Raw genomic sequence first — 16,112 nt, 5'->3', positions numbered from 1 at the left:
GCACCAGAGAGGCAAACACTTACTTGCAGCGTTTTCGGTGAAGTATGACAAGAAGCTTAATGGAAGGGAGGACAAAAAAAACCCCAACAACTTTTCTTTTGACTGGTTTAGTAGGTCTTATGGAGGAGGAAGATGGGTAGAGATAAAAAGACTAAGCCTAAGTAGAACACAGGACCAGCTTAACAGGCTCAGAATAAATCTCTCTCATGCTGTTATTTAACAGCGAAGGCGGACATGTGCTCCTGAGCCACTCCTTCAGCACTACTGAGCCCAGCAAAGAGATTTTTTTTTCTTCCTGGGGGACTCCTGGCATCCTCAGCACATGAGAACAATCCTTTAGGCTGCCAAATGTGTGACTTGAAGTGGAATCGCAAATGCCAAAAAAGCAATCACAGTTACAGGCCGCACGCTTGGAAGAGGGGGATTAAAAAACCAGAATGATTACTGATGAGGTCACTGGTAGGAACTGTTTGAGAGCTGCTGCCTCAAGAGTTCCCCATCCTCAGCCACCAAAACAAAATGCAATAACGCAGCCGTGCAGGCGGCTGCCACCCACACCAGGGCACCTCGGCCACCCGGTCTGGGCAGGGAGCCGCGCGCGCGTCCCCATTTTGTACTTGCTGTGGAGATCCGCTCCGTAAACGGGATTCTTCCCAGGGGAAGACCGCAGCATTTGGTTTACCTTGATGACATGAAGGGGCTCTGGGACCAGATGTGTGGTACGAAATACAGATATACAACAAGCATTCCTGCTCTGCAGAAGGGTCGTGCTGAGCTCAGGCACGGGAAGCTGCGTTTGAGTAACAGGATCTACCAGTACTTTTGGAGTCACCTCAGTGCTGGAGAGCACAAATGTAACAGGCGGGAACACAGCGACTGTCAGGAGGAGATACAACCGCCTCGCCAGGGCTTGAGGCACCGCCGCAGCCCGACAGGACAGGCACCAGCAGCGTTGTCTCAGGCAGAGGAACCGAGCCTCACGTGGCTGCCCGCCTGCACGGCGCAGTCAAACACGCCCGCACTTACTTCTGCCGCTTCCGCAAGCCCGGCGGGACAAAGGCAGGAGGCTCATCCAGCGAGACCGACCATCCTCGTTTGGAGAGCCAAGGGTTTGGCTGTTTAGAAGAGACCCTGTAAATAAAAACAGCACAAAAGCCTTTTGATATTATGCAATCAGCATTTGAAATGAGAGAGGAAAAGGATCAGAATAAAAAAAAAAAAAAAAACAGGCACAACCAACACAGCCTGGACAGGAGCAAGCGAGCCGTCCCCAAGGGCCGAGAGGGCGCAGGGCCCACTCTGACGTGCCCTCGTACAGCGGGGATCACCCGGGCCTGGCGGGGAAGCCAAGCTTGGCAGCCTTCGCCGCGCTAACCCCCGGCACCCCGGGCTCCAGCCGGGGCATCCCCGGGGCCGCTCTCGCACCGAACCCCTGGGCAGCGGGGCAGAAACAACGGCTTACGTAAAGAACTTCCCAGAGGAGTTTCTCATTAACACAGCCTCTTTCCAAAGCGAGCATTTGGCATCGAGGACTTTTCACGGGAAGGGAATCAAGGGCAAACAAGGCGGTTTGTCGGTGTGCGATGCCCGCGGCCCCCATCATGTAAAACCGGGGAGGCTGGGGGGATGTTCCCCCGTTTGCGACGTCTCGCACAAACGAAGGGGCAGCAACGGGAGGCGCGGCGGCTGCCACCCTTCGCGGGCAGGGAGCGCTTCGGCGGGAGCCGCGGGGGGCTCACGGAGATGGGGTTGAACAACCGGCGGGGGGAAACGCACGGGGAGGGCGGCCGGGAGCTCGGCGGCGCCGGCGAGGCGCCCTTCTAAGGGCTCTACCAGGGCGGGGGGACGGGACGGAGGCCGCACCACGCACCGGGGAGCCTCGCTCGGCGCGGCGGGCCCGGGCCGCGGCCGGGGCCGGGGCGGGCGGCGGAGCGGCGCCTGAGGGAGCCGCAGGACCCGCCCCGGAAGCGCCGCCGCGCTCGTGACCTCCGGAGAGCCCGCCAATAGGCCGCCGCGCCACGGGGACACGTCGGCCAATGGCGGCCGCTCGTCCCCACTCGGCCCCGCCTCCCCGCTCCCGTCATCCCTCGCAGCGCGGCGGTAGAGCGGAGAGGAGGTGGGGGGGGGGGGGGCGCTGCGGCGCCGCGTTTCCACCAATGGGACGCGCCGACGCGGCGGGCCAATGAGCGGCAGCGTCTCAGCGGCGGCCGATCGGGCGGGCGGGCGGCAGCGCTGGGAGCCGAGGCCGAGGCCGAGCGCGGCGGGGCCATGGAGCGGGCGGCCGGGAGGCGCCGCCGCCACTGCCCGCGCCCCCTCCGCTAGTCCCGCGTCCCCGCCGCCCCTCCGGCAGCGCCGCCGCCGCCGCAGCAGCGACCCCTTCCCCTTTCCCCCCCTTCCCCCCCCCCCCCTCCGCCCCTACCCCGCCGCCTCCTCTATGCGGCGGGGCCGGCGGAGCCGCAGGCCTCGCTTCGCCGCGAGGCTGCCCTCGGCCTGCTGATCCCGGAGCGCCGGTAAGGGGCGGCGGGGGGGGACGGCGGGCCCGGGGGGCGGAGGGGAGCCGGGGGGTGAGGGTAGAGGGGGCAGCGGGAATGGCGGGGGGGGGTGGGGGGGGCGGGTCGGGGGGAGAACGCGGCCTACCGGGGGCGGGAAGGGGGTGTAGGGTGCTGGGGGGGTGAAGGAGGTTAGGGGCTGTTCAGAGCGAGAAGGGGCTGGGGGGGGGAGACCCGGGGGGGGCGAGGGCCTGGGGGGGGGGCACGGGGCCGGGGGGGGCCTGGGGGGGTCCGTGTGTGGGGAGGGCTGGGGGGGCGGCGGGGAGAGCGCGGGGGCTGGTGAGTGTTGAGGGGTGCGGGGGCTTGCGGGGGGGACGGACGCGGGGCTCCGGGCCGAGGCCGCAGCGTGGGTGCCCCCCCCCACCCCCCTCCGGTTTTGGGGGTTTTTGGGGGGGAACGCGGCGGCGTGCGGGGGGGGGGGGGGAGCGCGCATTTTGGGGTGAGCGCTGTGCTGGGAGGAACAATACCAAAAGTTGTCTGAAATGGTAATTTCCGTTTCCCATTTCATCATCCCTGGGTAGGCGTTAGCCCTGCGTGTGTGTGCGCAGAGGATGGAGCTGAACCGAGCTGCCGCCAGCCAGCCTGGCTGATCCGCGTTTATTTATTTATTTTCTAGTTTAATGTTTAAATTGCTTGGTATTTTTTTCTCCTCGGAGAAGCCTTTGTGTGCCGGGGAGGGGCTGCTCGACACCTTTGCCCCTTAGCAAAGAGGAGAGAGGGGTGGGGGGTAAAAAAAAAAAAAAAGAAGAATCCCAACCCAAAACAGCTGCACTTCTGCAGTCCAGAATTAACCTCCCCCAGTCCGGTAGATTGATTGCGTGTTTAGAAAGGCAAATCGCCGCTCTCCCCCAGCCCTCGCCTCGAAAGGAGCCGGGATGAGCTGAGCCCTTGATGCCCTCTGCCCTTTCCCAGAGAGAGCAGCTGTCCTGCGAGGCGGCTGTGCGTGCGGATTGAAAATCGGCCTCTTCATTGAGGCACAAGAGTCGGTGTGTTTACAGATTGGCTTCTACTCTAAGCTTGGAAATCTCTTTTGATATCCAGTTGCAGGAAAGCGTTCCTCCCCCCTCCTGGTTTTGTACACAAAGTACTCTCTTACCACTGGGGACATGGCCCTATAGGCAGAGAACAAATTCCAGGCAGCTCTTGAAGCAAAATTCCCTCCTGAGATGGCTTCTGAAATTGGGGATAGACTTTTTTTTTTCTTCCCTGTGTAGGCAAAGATATTTAGCTGAAAACAGCTTGCGAATGTAGTGCTTTGTAGTGGCTGTGTGCTTTCCTGAAATTTGTATAAATTTAAGGAACTTGGAGTTAAATATAATTTTCCTTCTTTTCTGGTTTGTTCATAAAATGGAACATTTTTATATAATCACTCCAATTATCCCCTTTTTCTGGGGAGAAAAACTGCTCCATGGAGTCATGGAGAGGGAAACGGAGATTAACTCTCGCATGTTTTCAAATGGCATCGATACATTCTTTTGTGTGTGCTCTACCAGGAACTAAATATTTGACTTGATTAACTTAAAAAGTTGGCGTTTCTACAAAATGGATTTACTGGCAGATTAAAGGTGCATACTGGAGCGCTTTTAAATGATTGTGGTGGCGTGCGGTAGCAAGGTTTATAATGCTACGTGGAGCGAGACCGGCAGGGACTTCTCTGTCTCGGCAGGGAAACTCTTAGGCACCTCGTTTCGTTATGCCTGCGAAATGTCGCTGCCGAAGCCGTGTGACCTGTTTTCTTTCCGTGGGAAGCACTCCGTCAGTGGAAGGTCTGGCTCCGAGGGGTGGTCTGCGCCCGCGGCTCCGGTCAGGCTGCTCCTACAGCACCGTTACCCTCACGGCCTTCGTCCGTCTGTCCCCAAAGCAGAGCCCTGGCTGTGCTACCATGTCTGTCCTGGCGTCTGCTCTTGCTTAGGTGTGTCTGGGGTTTGTGGAGCTCAGCTGATTTTTTTTTTTTTTTTTTTAATGCAGAGATGCTCCAGGTCTCTTTAGTTCTAGGAGAACTCGTCAGTCCTAAAGGAGGTAGCGCAGGAAGGTATAAAACTTGCCAGGGCACATCTTGTCTGTGTCCTCCCTGTAAAAAGGGTGGTCTGGGCTTCAGTGGAGCTTGCTGTGAACCTGTATTATTAGGCTAGCTGGGACTTGCATCACCTCCAGAGTTGTCTGAGTAAGTGGCAAGGGTTTGGTTTGCGAAATTCACAGCAGGCTGAGTTGCCCATACAGCGAACAACACGTTGGAGTTGGGAGCGCGTACGAGCCCTTTGATTTCTGCCCTCGAACTTGATCAGTTCCCACCTTATATTTTTTTTTTTTTAACTTATTTCTGTTCTAAGTAGTGGTTATAGGAGCCCTGGTCATGTAAGCGTTAGCTGCTTTGACAGGCTGGAAACTGGAAATGTTACGTTCAGCGTTTCACAATTAGTTTTACCGTTCAGTTCTGCTTCTGCTTTTAAAAAGGAAACCTTGTCCGTATCTCCATTTCATAAAAACGTGGCTCAGAGTGACTTGATCTTTTTTTCTGTGCTGCTTTTTGTTTTTATGGTGTCGTAATAGTATTTTCTCAGACTTAAACGTACAGATTGTCCAACATGAATGTTGGTTTTGGATGGGGGAAGAAAACTCAAAAAAAAAAACCAAACCAAACCCAAAAAACCCTCCAGCAAAGCGCTGGGCTTCATTTCTGCCTTCGTGTGTGGTAGGCAACCTGTTAAGATTATTTTATTTTCTACTTACGTTTTCATTGACTAAGTCCCCAAAAATGCTTCTAAACAAAACGAAGCGTGTCGCAGCGTCGTGCGGCGTTCTTCCGCTGTTCAGTAGAGCAGACAAATGTATTTCTCTAGGGTCAGCGAAGACTAGTCGTGTTAATCAATACTGTACCAGCAGCGTTCCCTTTTCAGTAAACCAGATGGACTACTTACAACTGGTGGTGATTATTTTAACTGTGTAATTGTAACATGGCTGCAGGATGACAGTGTTTCCTGCAGATACTTCAAAGGAAGGTTCCCGACAAGTATATCTTTGCAGCGTTTAATCTGCACTCTTTGTCTTTATGTTGTGGCTTTTGGACATATGTTTGAAGTACTAAGTTGTTTTTTTTTTTTTTTTAACCTCCTGCTTTTCTATACATTAAAAGAAGGCAATACTCTGTAATCATAAAGTGTCTCGAGTATGGGAATAAAATCAGGATTAACTGCTTTTTGGGGGGCTCCCACAGTGGTTTATTGGTTTCAGTTGGTTTTAGATCCACACAGCGACTAAGGCAGAAACTAGGAAGAGCTTTAAGTTACCGTGCGGGAACAGCAGTATTTTCTGAAATAGTGCTTGACTCTTCTATAAGCATGCATGTGGCTTTGTTTTGGGGAAAAGAAGTTCTGTGGTGACTTGAGTCTTAACTGGGACGGTCTAATTACTCGGTGAAGAAATCCTTCTCCGAGGGAAGGAAACGCACAGGGCCGGAGCTGGTTAATTACATTTTGTAAAATTACCGAGCGAGGGCTTTCTGACGAGGTTAGCCCCTCTTCCTCCCTCCGCACGCAGGACCTGAATTTCAGGCTTGGCAGTCTGCCTTACGGATTGAAATTCTTCCTCGGTATTAAGATTTAATGGTGGTAGATACATTGCAAGTAGTGACAGGTACTACTGCTTTTCAGTACAGCAAAGCAAATAATACTTGGAAATATTTACATGGTGGTTGTTATTCTAATTGTATTTCCTTGATGAGGCTCTAGTAAGGGTGGCTTGTCTGCTACCTCCATCGCGAGTGAGAACTGTATGTATTTCGGTTGTAAAAGGCTGGGGAGAGATACCGGTGTCTCCATAGCAAAGATTTTTAGTGTTTCGTGATAAACTGGCATATATTTTTACCCTATCTAATTTAAAACAGTCTGCACGACGCTTTACAGGAATGATTTGTATGCAGCTTTTAAATATTTTTCTTTTTTCCTGCGAGAGAAATGAGAGGCACGGAGCTGCTTTTTCCGAGGGTGCAGAGCGCTGGGATTCTCAGCCAAGTGTTATGTAATTTGTATGCCACTGATGCACGGTCATAAAAAATACTCGCATAAATGTTAAAGGCAGGCTTCTGTAGTCAATTATTTGAAATTACAGGCATCCTAAACAGTATGGGTTTGTGCAGCTAGAGCCTTAATAAAGTACGCTCGGGCAAAATGCTGTCTTTGGTATCCTGCTGTGCAGGGGGTAGGAAGCTGTCAGCGCCCGCGGTCTGGAGGCTGTTTCTGAGCGCGTGCGACTGTACCTGGAATTTTCAAGCTTTCCCGTGTGAGAACTGGTGTTTTCTGGTGTATTTTCTCATGCAACTGTTGGGTGTTTAAAAATCTTAATTTGTCCGAGTCTGGGTGGTGGTGGTAGCTTCATCTGTGGCTGGTTATAGGTGATGCCAATTTGTAGTCCTTTACAAGTGTGTAAAAAAGAAAAAAAAAAGAGAGGCTTAAATGCTAATAGCAGGGAAAAAAATCTGTTCAGCGTGTAGCATGCGTGAAGAAAGCAGGCACGCACGTTGGGCTGCGTAGTCTCCATCAGCTGAGCTGAGGGCTTTTAAAAATCTGTTCTAATTTTTATGCTGTATGTGGAATGGCTAATCCCATAAAAGCCTCGCACCTTTTGACAGATGAAACGCTGCTGTTCTTAACTTATTTGAGCAAAATATTTTTATAGATGGTATTAGCTCTGTGGCTCCGAGGGTAATGCAGTCCTTACACGAGAAAGATCTTGCTTTGATCTGACAGCTTTCAAGATCCATTTCCAATCACTGAGTTCCATTAACTCTGTTTATAATGGTGCCCTCAGACTTTTTTCTGTTTATGTGACTCTTTAGGGTGTTAAAATTTCTGCGTATATGAGTTCTCTTTAATAAACTGAAGGAGTAATTGGGGTCAGAAAAGGAAATAATCCTGTTAGAAGGTGCAGTTAATTATATCAGGTATTTTGAGCTCCAGAATTCTTCCCCTTGATTCTTTAATGTTTTCCCCGAACCGTAGGATGTGGAGAAACTATCAAATCGCCACCGAGGTAGGGCAGTGGGGCAGGGTGGTGCCTGCACCGTTTATTTTGGGGGCGTGAAATAAGCGCAACCGCAGGCTCGCTGGCCGCGAGGGTCGCGGAGGAGAGGAGGGGAGGCGAGCAGCCTCTTCCCTTTCCCGCGTTGTGGCAGCCTTCGACCTGATCTACGTGGTCCCGCGCCCGTCGAGCGCGGCGCGGGAGCCCCGTGGCTCAGCAGCTCGGGCAGGCGATGGGTGCCGGCCATCTGTCGGTGGGAACGGCCTCCCCTCTCCCTCCGCGTCCTGCCAGACCTCACGTATGAGAAACCATCCTGGGTTTTCCTGCCCCTTTCGGTTTTGGTAGTGAAAAGGCTGCGAGCTCCTAAAGAGGGCTTCTGAAACCGGTGTCTCTTCTGGTTAATTTTCATTTTCCTAAGTTCATCACGTGAGTAAGTTGTTCCGCTCCTTGCGGCATAGCTGTTGTGTACAGAGGCTGAAATTGCAGTCTGCAAAGGCCGAGGAGCTGGGAGACGCTCCCCCAAAGTGAGCAAAAAGCGTGCGGCAGTCCTTAGTGTTGCAGGGTAGCAAGGAGGGAGGGTGAATTAGCTGTTGTAGCCAGAAGAAAGTGATGGTTTTTTCTAGGTCAGGGTTGAAGGCACTGTCAGGGTGGTGATGTGAAGCATATATTACTGTCTGCATTGTCCCTGCCATATGGATGTGTGCGGTACTGCCCTTGGCATTCATGCGTTGAATTATTTATCCTCTGAAAATCTGTAGGCAGCTTTTCTTCCCCTGCCTCTAAGAAAACTAAACTTAGCCGATTAGTATTTTTAAAAGAAACCTTCCACTGTAAATCATTGCGGTGGCAGGAGCAAACTATCGATTGTATATTGCGTTTGTATTAGTAAACCAAAGGTCACAACATTCGATATTTTGTGGAAACACTGAAATATTAATTCCGCTGTTAGGTGCGAGAGTGTTTTGTGCTGGCGCTGGGTTTGTATGTGACTGAAATGCTTGCCTGTTTCTTCTTTAGCAACGAAATTTGCAGCCTTTGAAAATGGAAAGGGTAGAAAACTTTTTAGTATGTGCAAAAGCAGCTTTGTCTCAGCCGTGTACTGAGGGAACTGTTGTTTTTCTCACCTACGAGCAGCGAGAAAGCATCTCCTTTTTAAGAGACCAACAGCTTTGCAATATAGAAAAGGTCTAAAATAATTTACCTTTAGAGCAGCATAAAGCTCCTAAAATTGTATCACAAAGAAGGGAGATGTTACTCTCTAAAAAAACCTCACCAGAACCCAGAGGCAGCCTGTCCCTGAAGGCTTGACAGCCTGTGCAGCAAGAGGCTGAAGAGCCGGGTTTTGAAAATAAATACTGTGCTGCTCTGAATATCTTGCTATGAAATGGAAGTACGTGTGATTAGGAACTCCTGAAAAAATACATAAAATAGCTCTAAAGGAAAATAAGGTGAATGGAAACTTCATTATTAAGTATAAAATGCTTAACTGCCGTTCATGGTGCATCTTCATTTTAAATAAAGCACACATGAAAGTGCTCCCCTCCCCCCGAGCGTTATCAGCTTATCTGGGCAGGAGTCCATAAAAACTATATCCTGCTTACACCTTCCAGCCTATCCTATGACCTGCTCTGTGTAAACAAGTTGTACCAGGAGCTCCAAATTACTAGCGAGTAGCTGGGTTTTCTGCAGGCCGGTTAGGTCCAGGAGGAGCCAAGATAAAGTTCCCAGAAGTTCTCCGTTGGGAATGGTCTCCTGATAGCTGCCTTCTACGGGGAGGAGGTAACAGATCTGCTGTCCCGCTGACTGTGGCAGTGACCCTATCCTCTGAAAAAGCAATAATCTTTTCGGTAGACTTTACACTCTCGGTCCGGTTGTTTTCGGCGTTGTGCACGGCGGTGGCTGTTGCAGATTGTGAAATGTCAGCGTTGTCGTAACAACACACACCGCTTGCTGCACCGACTGTCGTTCTGCCGTTGCGTCAGGTCTTGGATGGACTGAAGATGTAAGCCTATTTATAAGGTACTGCTATAGTTATATCTTTAGATGGATGAGATTAGCCATGCCGATGCTGGGAAGAGATAACGGTAGATGCGGGGAAGGGGGGTGTGTGTGGGGGAACAAACATCCTGCTCAGGGCTGGGCTATGGTTGTTTAAATACCACTGGGTGAGCTGGTGCTCTAGTTACAGTGTTTGGCTGCTTCCCACAGCTAGCTGTCTCCTTGGTTTCATCTTGCAGCGAGGCACAGGCAGATAGGTTTATCCGAACGAGATCGTGGGTCTGTAAGGAGCGAGCCTGGGTGTTTTTGTGCGTAAAACTTTACCTCTCTGTGCAGTCCAAGAGCTGAATGCCCTAGCCGGGTTTGATGATGAAAGCCTGCACTCCTTGAACATTGACCTTTGACTCCAACTCGTGTGTTTTTTTTTTTGTTTTTTTTTTTTTTCCTCCTCCTACCAGCTCAGAAAGGACATGTGAGAATATGCTAGTTTTGAGAATGAGCATAGCTGGTAACTGCAGTCTCTCTCTAGTTTCCATCCCTGCCGTAGCCTGTCTCTTGGCACACGTCGGGGCACCGCGCGATGGCCGTCCGGTCTCTCATCTGTTTGACGCTCTCCGTTTTGCCGGCAGCCCAGAAGGCTTCTGGCTTTCTGACCGGGATCTGAGGTGCCCGGCATTACTCAGAGCTGCTCTCTGTTGTGGGTGATGGTGGCGAATTAAATCGCCTTCCCCTGTGATCAGCGCTGGTACTGGGGTGTTAAACTTGTTCTGTGGTGAGAGCTGAGTTGCCTTTGAGTTAGCCCTCATCCTGGAGAGATCAGATGAGAAGTCAACTTTGTGGCTTTTTCCTGGTGTGCTGAGTAGTGCTCCTTAGTTAGAAAGCTACAGGTTGTAGTCTTAAAATGCTGAATTTATTTCTGCAGTCTGTTCTGTCTGGTAGCTTCCCCTACTTCACCCGCCATAATATTTCTTCCCCCTTCCGTCTGTCCCTCCCCCTTCCCGGGAGCCTCATCTGATGGAGGTTCTTCTTCTCTCGTCTTGGTCCTCCTCATCCAGGATTCTTGTCTCTAATTTTAGCCTGTCTGCCTTTTGATGTTCCTTCCCGTCTGTTCCTGCCTTTCTCCTTTTCTCTGAGATCATCCTGCATCTTCATCTCCCTCTCCAGATCTGGGCCTTGTTTTTTTGCACGGTGGGAGGAAAGCGCTTGAAAATGGGAGTGAAGCCGCAGTAGCGTTGAGAGGTGAAGGATCTCAGGGCGTGTGGAGACTTCTGCTGGGGGCGAGAGTTTGGGGTGCTGGCAGCGTTGGGTCTGCTCGTTGCACTAATGGCTCGTTACCTCTTCTGCATCACCGTCACCACCTATCGCCTCTGGTTAGATCAGCTCTTGGCATCGTCGTCTTACTGATCCGGCCTGTATTGGGACGATGGGGCTCTCTTCCACGACATTACCGGTAATAGTGGTAGGCAGAATTTACTCTTACGGAGCAGTGCAGGTAATTGAAAGCCACAAGAATCCTTCTGAGTTGTTATCTTGTCCGCCTGGTGCTAATTCACTTGATGCAGCTTGCAACAGAGAAGGGTGCAGGGAGGTCCGCTGGCAGTGCTGCGGGCTGGTATTGCCTCGGAGCCTGCCTTTCCCCTGAAGCTCCTGCCGTTTGCTAGGGCATGGAAGCTGCAGGCTGCATGCTTTTCTCTAGAATTTTACTTCATGTTAGCGTGCATTTGTCTACGTTTACAGAGAAAATGACTTTTCTAATGCAGATGCGTTTTGACACAGTAAGCCGGTTCTCCGCAAAAGGATGCGGTGCCCATCAGCAGAAAGGAGGGTGCCCGACCCGACAGCTCTGGCACCCGGAAAGGGAGCTTGGCCTGGTGGGATTCATCCGACTAAAGACTAGCGGGGATGGTGTGTGTACGCGTTATCTGATTTGTGCACAGAATATAAATACTGGCTGTTGCAGACATGCAGCCTGTGGTTTTAGAAGTTCGTTTGTCAAAACAACATTCAGCCCCTCCGCCACTGCAGCAAGGAGCTTCAGTAGAAACCCAGTCCTAGCAATTAGTGGAGGTTTTAAAAGGAACCTAGCAACTGCTGCTGTAGTTCGATTTGCAGATTTTTATTATTATTTTTTTTTTAGCCTAAGGTTTGTAGCTGTTTTCTTTGCCTTGTGTGGGGATAGTCTGCATGTGGCTGCAGAGAGAGAGGTGGAGGGAGTCGTGGTTGTGCCGGGATCGGTGACTAAATCAGTTGAAATGATAACGGTGACGCTGCTGCGGGCTCTACAGCAAACGATCCTCAGGGAAAGTGGAGCATGACTGGAATATATTTGGTGGTGTGTGAATCTGGTGTTTGTGGGTAACCTGAGCTCACCTGTAAAGAGTTTTGTTACCCAGATACTTTCTGACCGAACTCGCTTTTGTCAACAGTCGCACCGAACGATTAACGAACGCCGCCTTCCAGGAGCGTGGTTATGTAAAATGTTAATGTGCTGCATTTTTTCAGATCAGCTTTATAACGTGCGCAGGGCTTTAAGACGAACTTCAAAGAGGGTAGTTTGCTTTATAGTTGAACCTATGAGCAGTTTTATGTGCAGGGTGGAGTGAACTTGTGGAGAAGATTGCCGTTTTCCCACTGTCATAAAAAGTTATGATCCTCATGATTCAAGTATTGTTCTGTAGGTGGAGGCGAGAGACAGATGCAGAGGTCAGGGGGAGCGTGTACGGAGTGAGTTCGGATGTGCCAGGGGAGTGAATGCCGTCTTCTGTGTTCCCAGCTCGCTGAAACGGGTTCAAAAAGTGCCTTGTGCTCTTTCTGGGTCTTCCTAAGAAACCTGCACCTGTGTTACTCGCGGAACAGGCAGGCCATTTCCATGGGAAAGGAACTTGGCAGGGGGAACCGTGAAACGCGGCTGAGAGGGGTGCTTTTTTCCAATGCGGTATTTTAAACCGTTCTTAAAACGTGGCGCTTCAGAGTGGAAAAGAGACTGTAAGTCAGTTTATAACCTACTTTCTTTCTTTGGGCTTTTCTTTGGGGTACGAGCCAAGTGAGTTAAAAAAATAAGTAAGTGGCTGCCTCTTGAACGAGCCTCGTTCCAATTAACTTCGCTCGTGCTTCAGAAGATATTGAAAAACTGCGATATATTCCCTAAAAAAAAGGACTGTTCGGGCGAAGTGATCATGGTGGGAGAGGAGGATAACCTTTTCCAGCCTTAATTGCGGGCTTTTCTAAAAGTATCTGCCAACGGGGTCCCGTTGGCCTTGCTGCCTTTGCGCGGTGGTGAGGCACAGGAGCCAGCGCCGTGAATTCCCAGGTATAAAACACGCTTCGGTTTTCAATAAGTAAGTTGTAGCTGGTGAAAATAAGTCACTATTCCAGTTTCAGTCAGATCTCTATAAATATTCTGAGTGACTTAGCCTCTCGTTTAAAACATTTTTCTCCTGGGATGAGGAGGTATAAATGTGCTCTTTGTTTGCAGCCAGGAAAATTGAAGGATCACAACATTCAAAAACGTACATGTTGGATCTTCTGAAAAACTGCTTCTTAAAGAACGTATCCTATAGCTAAATGTGCAAATACCTTTGTTAAGGTGTTTTGTTTTCCATTTTGTTAGCTTGAAGAATTTTATTCCGAATACATTAAAACTTGAAAAAAAAAAAAAATTCCTTGTCTTTGGATGATCCATTAGCTGTTATAGCCTGCCTTTTATTTATTTTGGTAACCGCATGTGTGAATGTAAACATTTTATCCAGAATGGCCTTGCAAATGTTCCTGCATTAACATATATTGTCATGGAGAATAATTTTCATTTAACTGTAATTTGCTTTATATTTTCCTCCCCGGTTGCCATGGAAACGCGGTCCGATGTGGCAGTGACTACTCCAGGAGCTAGGTTATGCGTTGCCTTTATAATGGACCTCTGTTAATCACGCTGCAGCCTTCGCTGGAGGAACCGTGATTATTTGCAGGAGGCACTTTATTTATATAAACTGCGAGATGCCTCTGGTACCTCAGCTTAATATTCAGAGTTACCAAGGGTGCAGAAGTTTTCTGTTCTGCAGAAGTTTTGTCGTAAGGACTATGTACTACGATGATTGTGGAATTGATATATATTTACTTAAATTTAAGGTCGGTTAGACTTCATTTTCAATTTCCATTTCGCTTGCTGTAGTAGCCTAACTGGTAACGCTCTTTCCTGTGGTTCAGCTTAAGACCTTAAATGTTTGAAACGCAGCAATGAAACATTTGTTATCCTTATCTGTGCATAAAAAGTTGACTTGCTTTTCATAATAATGTGTCTGTGTCTTTACGGTGGTGGCTGCAGCTGGGCAAACGCCTTCTCTTCCACCCCAAGCCTTGCATCCAAGAACGGTGAGCTTTGTCTGAGAGTGATACCAAAGCACTTAATCGTGCTTACAAGGGGAAGAAAGTTTCCTTTGGGCTAAGAGCAGATGGAAAAGGAGTGAAGGTGGATTTGAGTCGCATTCGCTGCCTGTCTGTGGATTTTGGGTCTGTTTTGCACCTCTCGTTTTTGGCCACGTCTACTTCGTGCCACAGCTGCTGTTCTTCTGAGCTGTGCCCACGTCTTCCTTTGATTGACTTCCACTCAGGAACCCCAGGCTCAGAAATGCAGATGTGAGCAGTATATATGTCCACCGCAGCTGGCGGTAGGAAGCTGATCTTACAGCTGGAGATAGTGGGGCCATCCCAAGGCAGAGGTGATTTAAGGCTTTAGGTGCTGCTCCTGCCTTACGGCACACGCCGTAGCGCGGTGGTGGGCTTCGCCCCCGTCTGCATGGGGCTGGGGGCTGTAGCGGGTCCCCGAAGCACGTAGGAGTGCGTGCTTCCTTGTCTTTACAGTGACTTCAAGGGTAAAGTACAGCACGATCTGCAGGAGTATCTGTCCTCAGATGCCTGACATCTTAGGATGCACTGAGAAAACAGAAGGATGCTGATCTCCGCCTTTGTCCGTGGCTTGTTGAAACCTTGTCAGGACTTGCCTTCCAGCTACTGAGATAAGAATCATGGTGGCATCACTTCAAACTGAACTCATCAATTAGCAAATGATTCATTAAGCAAAACTTAACGGGATGAACTAAAGGAGAGAAAATCAACCACATGGGATTCTCTTTTGTCTGTGTACTTTTCATGGCAGAAACCTTAAATCGTAACTTAGAGACGTGAATTTCACTTGCCTCCCGAATCAGACTCTTCAAAAATGCATTTTTAGTTTGGTTTTAGGTCCTAAAGAAACTTTGTGTGTTGGCTCTTCGCGGTCAGACGCCGATTGTCGGTTACGTAAGTCCGGATTACTCCAGCACGTGGATGCTTTCAGATGCCTATGGTCTCACAGTTATTTCTTGGTACTTTACAGAAAGAATTGAGTAACATTTTGTTCTGTAATGCAGTATTAAGAAACCGAGCATTTTTTTCCTGTAATGGCGTATAAACAAGTAGTGATAACATCCTATTTAAAGCGTTCGGAGGAGGTAGGGCTAAGGAGGGGAGGCAGGGCTGAATCAAGCTTTGTTTTTCTTATACCTACACACCATATTTTAGTGCAATTTTGCTTGCCTTCCGTGAAAGCTGTGAGCTATTATAAGTGAACTATTTTTTGAGGTATATAAGCACAGTGCGGTTGTGCTCCGGGCCTTGTTAATAGATGTTACTCACCTCCGTTCCCCTTTACGTATTTCTGTGTTTTTCACTGTATGATGCTGGTGCTCTTTTGCTGTTTGCAAGAGGCAGATGTGAATCGTAGTCAAAGGCCAATCTAATTTTAATAGAAGGCTGAAAAACGGCTGGGCTGTAGTCAGGACTTCTGGGTCTCGCGTAGACTTCTTGCATTTTTCTTCTTTTTTTTTTTTTTTTCCCTATCTGTTGTCACATAAATGCTCAGAATTGACTATTAATTTGTGTCCTTGAGTGACATGTTTGGGATGCTCAAATGTACCTCCCCACAGGGGTAGGTAAGGCATTCTGCAGTCTGCCAATGCCAGCACCTCCAAGCTGTCAGATGGGACAGTCAGACTTGCTGGCGCTTTATGCAATAATGAACACTTACCCTCTGTAATTCATAGTTTTAATCCAAATTTTATTCCATGTCGCTTAACTTCAGCTACCCGAAGATCGAGTGTTCCACACCGAATGCTTTATAATTTGGAAGTATTTTATTTGAGAGTTAAGTATTAAAATAGGTAATAGCATAAGAAAATATTAGGAAGCGATTTTTTGAGCTGGTGTTGAGTTGATATTTCCAGATATTATAGGAGCAGCCTCCTAAGGGAATGAAGGTAGAGGTGTATGGTGGCTGTTGAGCCCGTGGTTTGGCTCGGGAGATGTCATTACGTAGATGGAGCTTAGCTGGGCAGTCGGCTTACCGTGTTTCAAACCAACAAAAAACCCCCGCATGACCCTATAGTCCGAGCATGAACGGGTGGGTACGACGGCTAACTTGGAGGCAGCTTATGTTTTTTGACTTCTTCCCAGCTCTGAGGCAGCTGTCTCAGCAACCCGGGGCGGTGGTTTTTTCCAAAGGTGTGGTGCTGGAGG

General features: G+C 49.5%; 2 protein-coding genes across 8 annotated transcripts in view; one reads left to right on the top strand and one right to left on the bottom strand.

Annotated features, from left to right (window-relative positions):
* Window positions 1–1,849, bottom strand: part of SPG7 (SPG7 matrix AAA peptidase subunit, paraplegin) — a 41,111-nt gene extending 39,262 nt beyond the window's left edge. For both annotated transcript variants that reach the window (XM_082320137.1, XM_082320139.1), the window contains exons 1-2: window positions 1,463–1,849; window positions 1,027–1,131 (exon numbers count right to left, since the gene is read on the bottom strand). In XM_082320137.1, the coding sequence (XP_082176263.1) occupies window positions 1,027–1,072 (46 nt within the window). In that variant the 5' untranslated portion in view covers window positions 1,073–1,131; window positions 1,463–1,849. The remainder of the gene's footprint in view (window positions 1–1,026; window positions 1,132–1,462) is intronic.
* A 409-nt stretch (window positions 1,850–2,258) lies between these two features.
* The window catches only part of ANKRD11 (ankyrin repeat domain containing 11), a 158,474-nt gene continuing 144,620 nt past the window's right edge, over window positions 2,259–16,112 (top strand). For 4 of the 6 annotated variants that reach the window (XM_082320124.1, XM_082320119.1, XM_082320123.1 and 1 more), the window contains exon 1: window positions 2,259–2,510. The gene's annotated coding sequence lies outside the window, so the exon portion shown is untranslated. The other 2 variants (XM_082320122.1, XM_082320120.1) reach the window with 2 other exon arrangements.

This window comes from Platalea leucorodia (assembly GCF_965183815.1).
Source record: "Platalea leucorodia genome assembly, chromosome: 8".
NCBI lineage: Eukaryota > Metazoa > Chordata > Aves > Pelecaniformes > Threskiornithidae > Platalea > Platalea leucorodia.
This window is presented reverse-complemented; position numbering and strand designations above follow the sequence as displayed.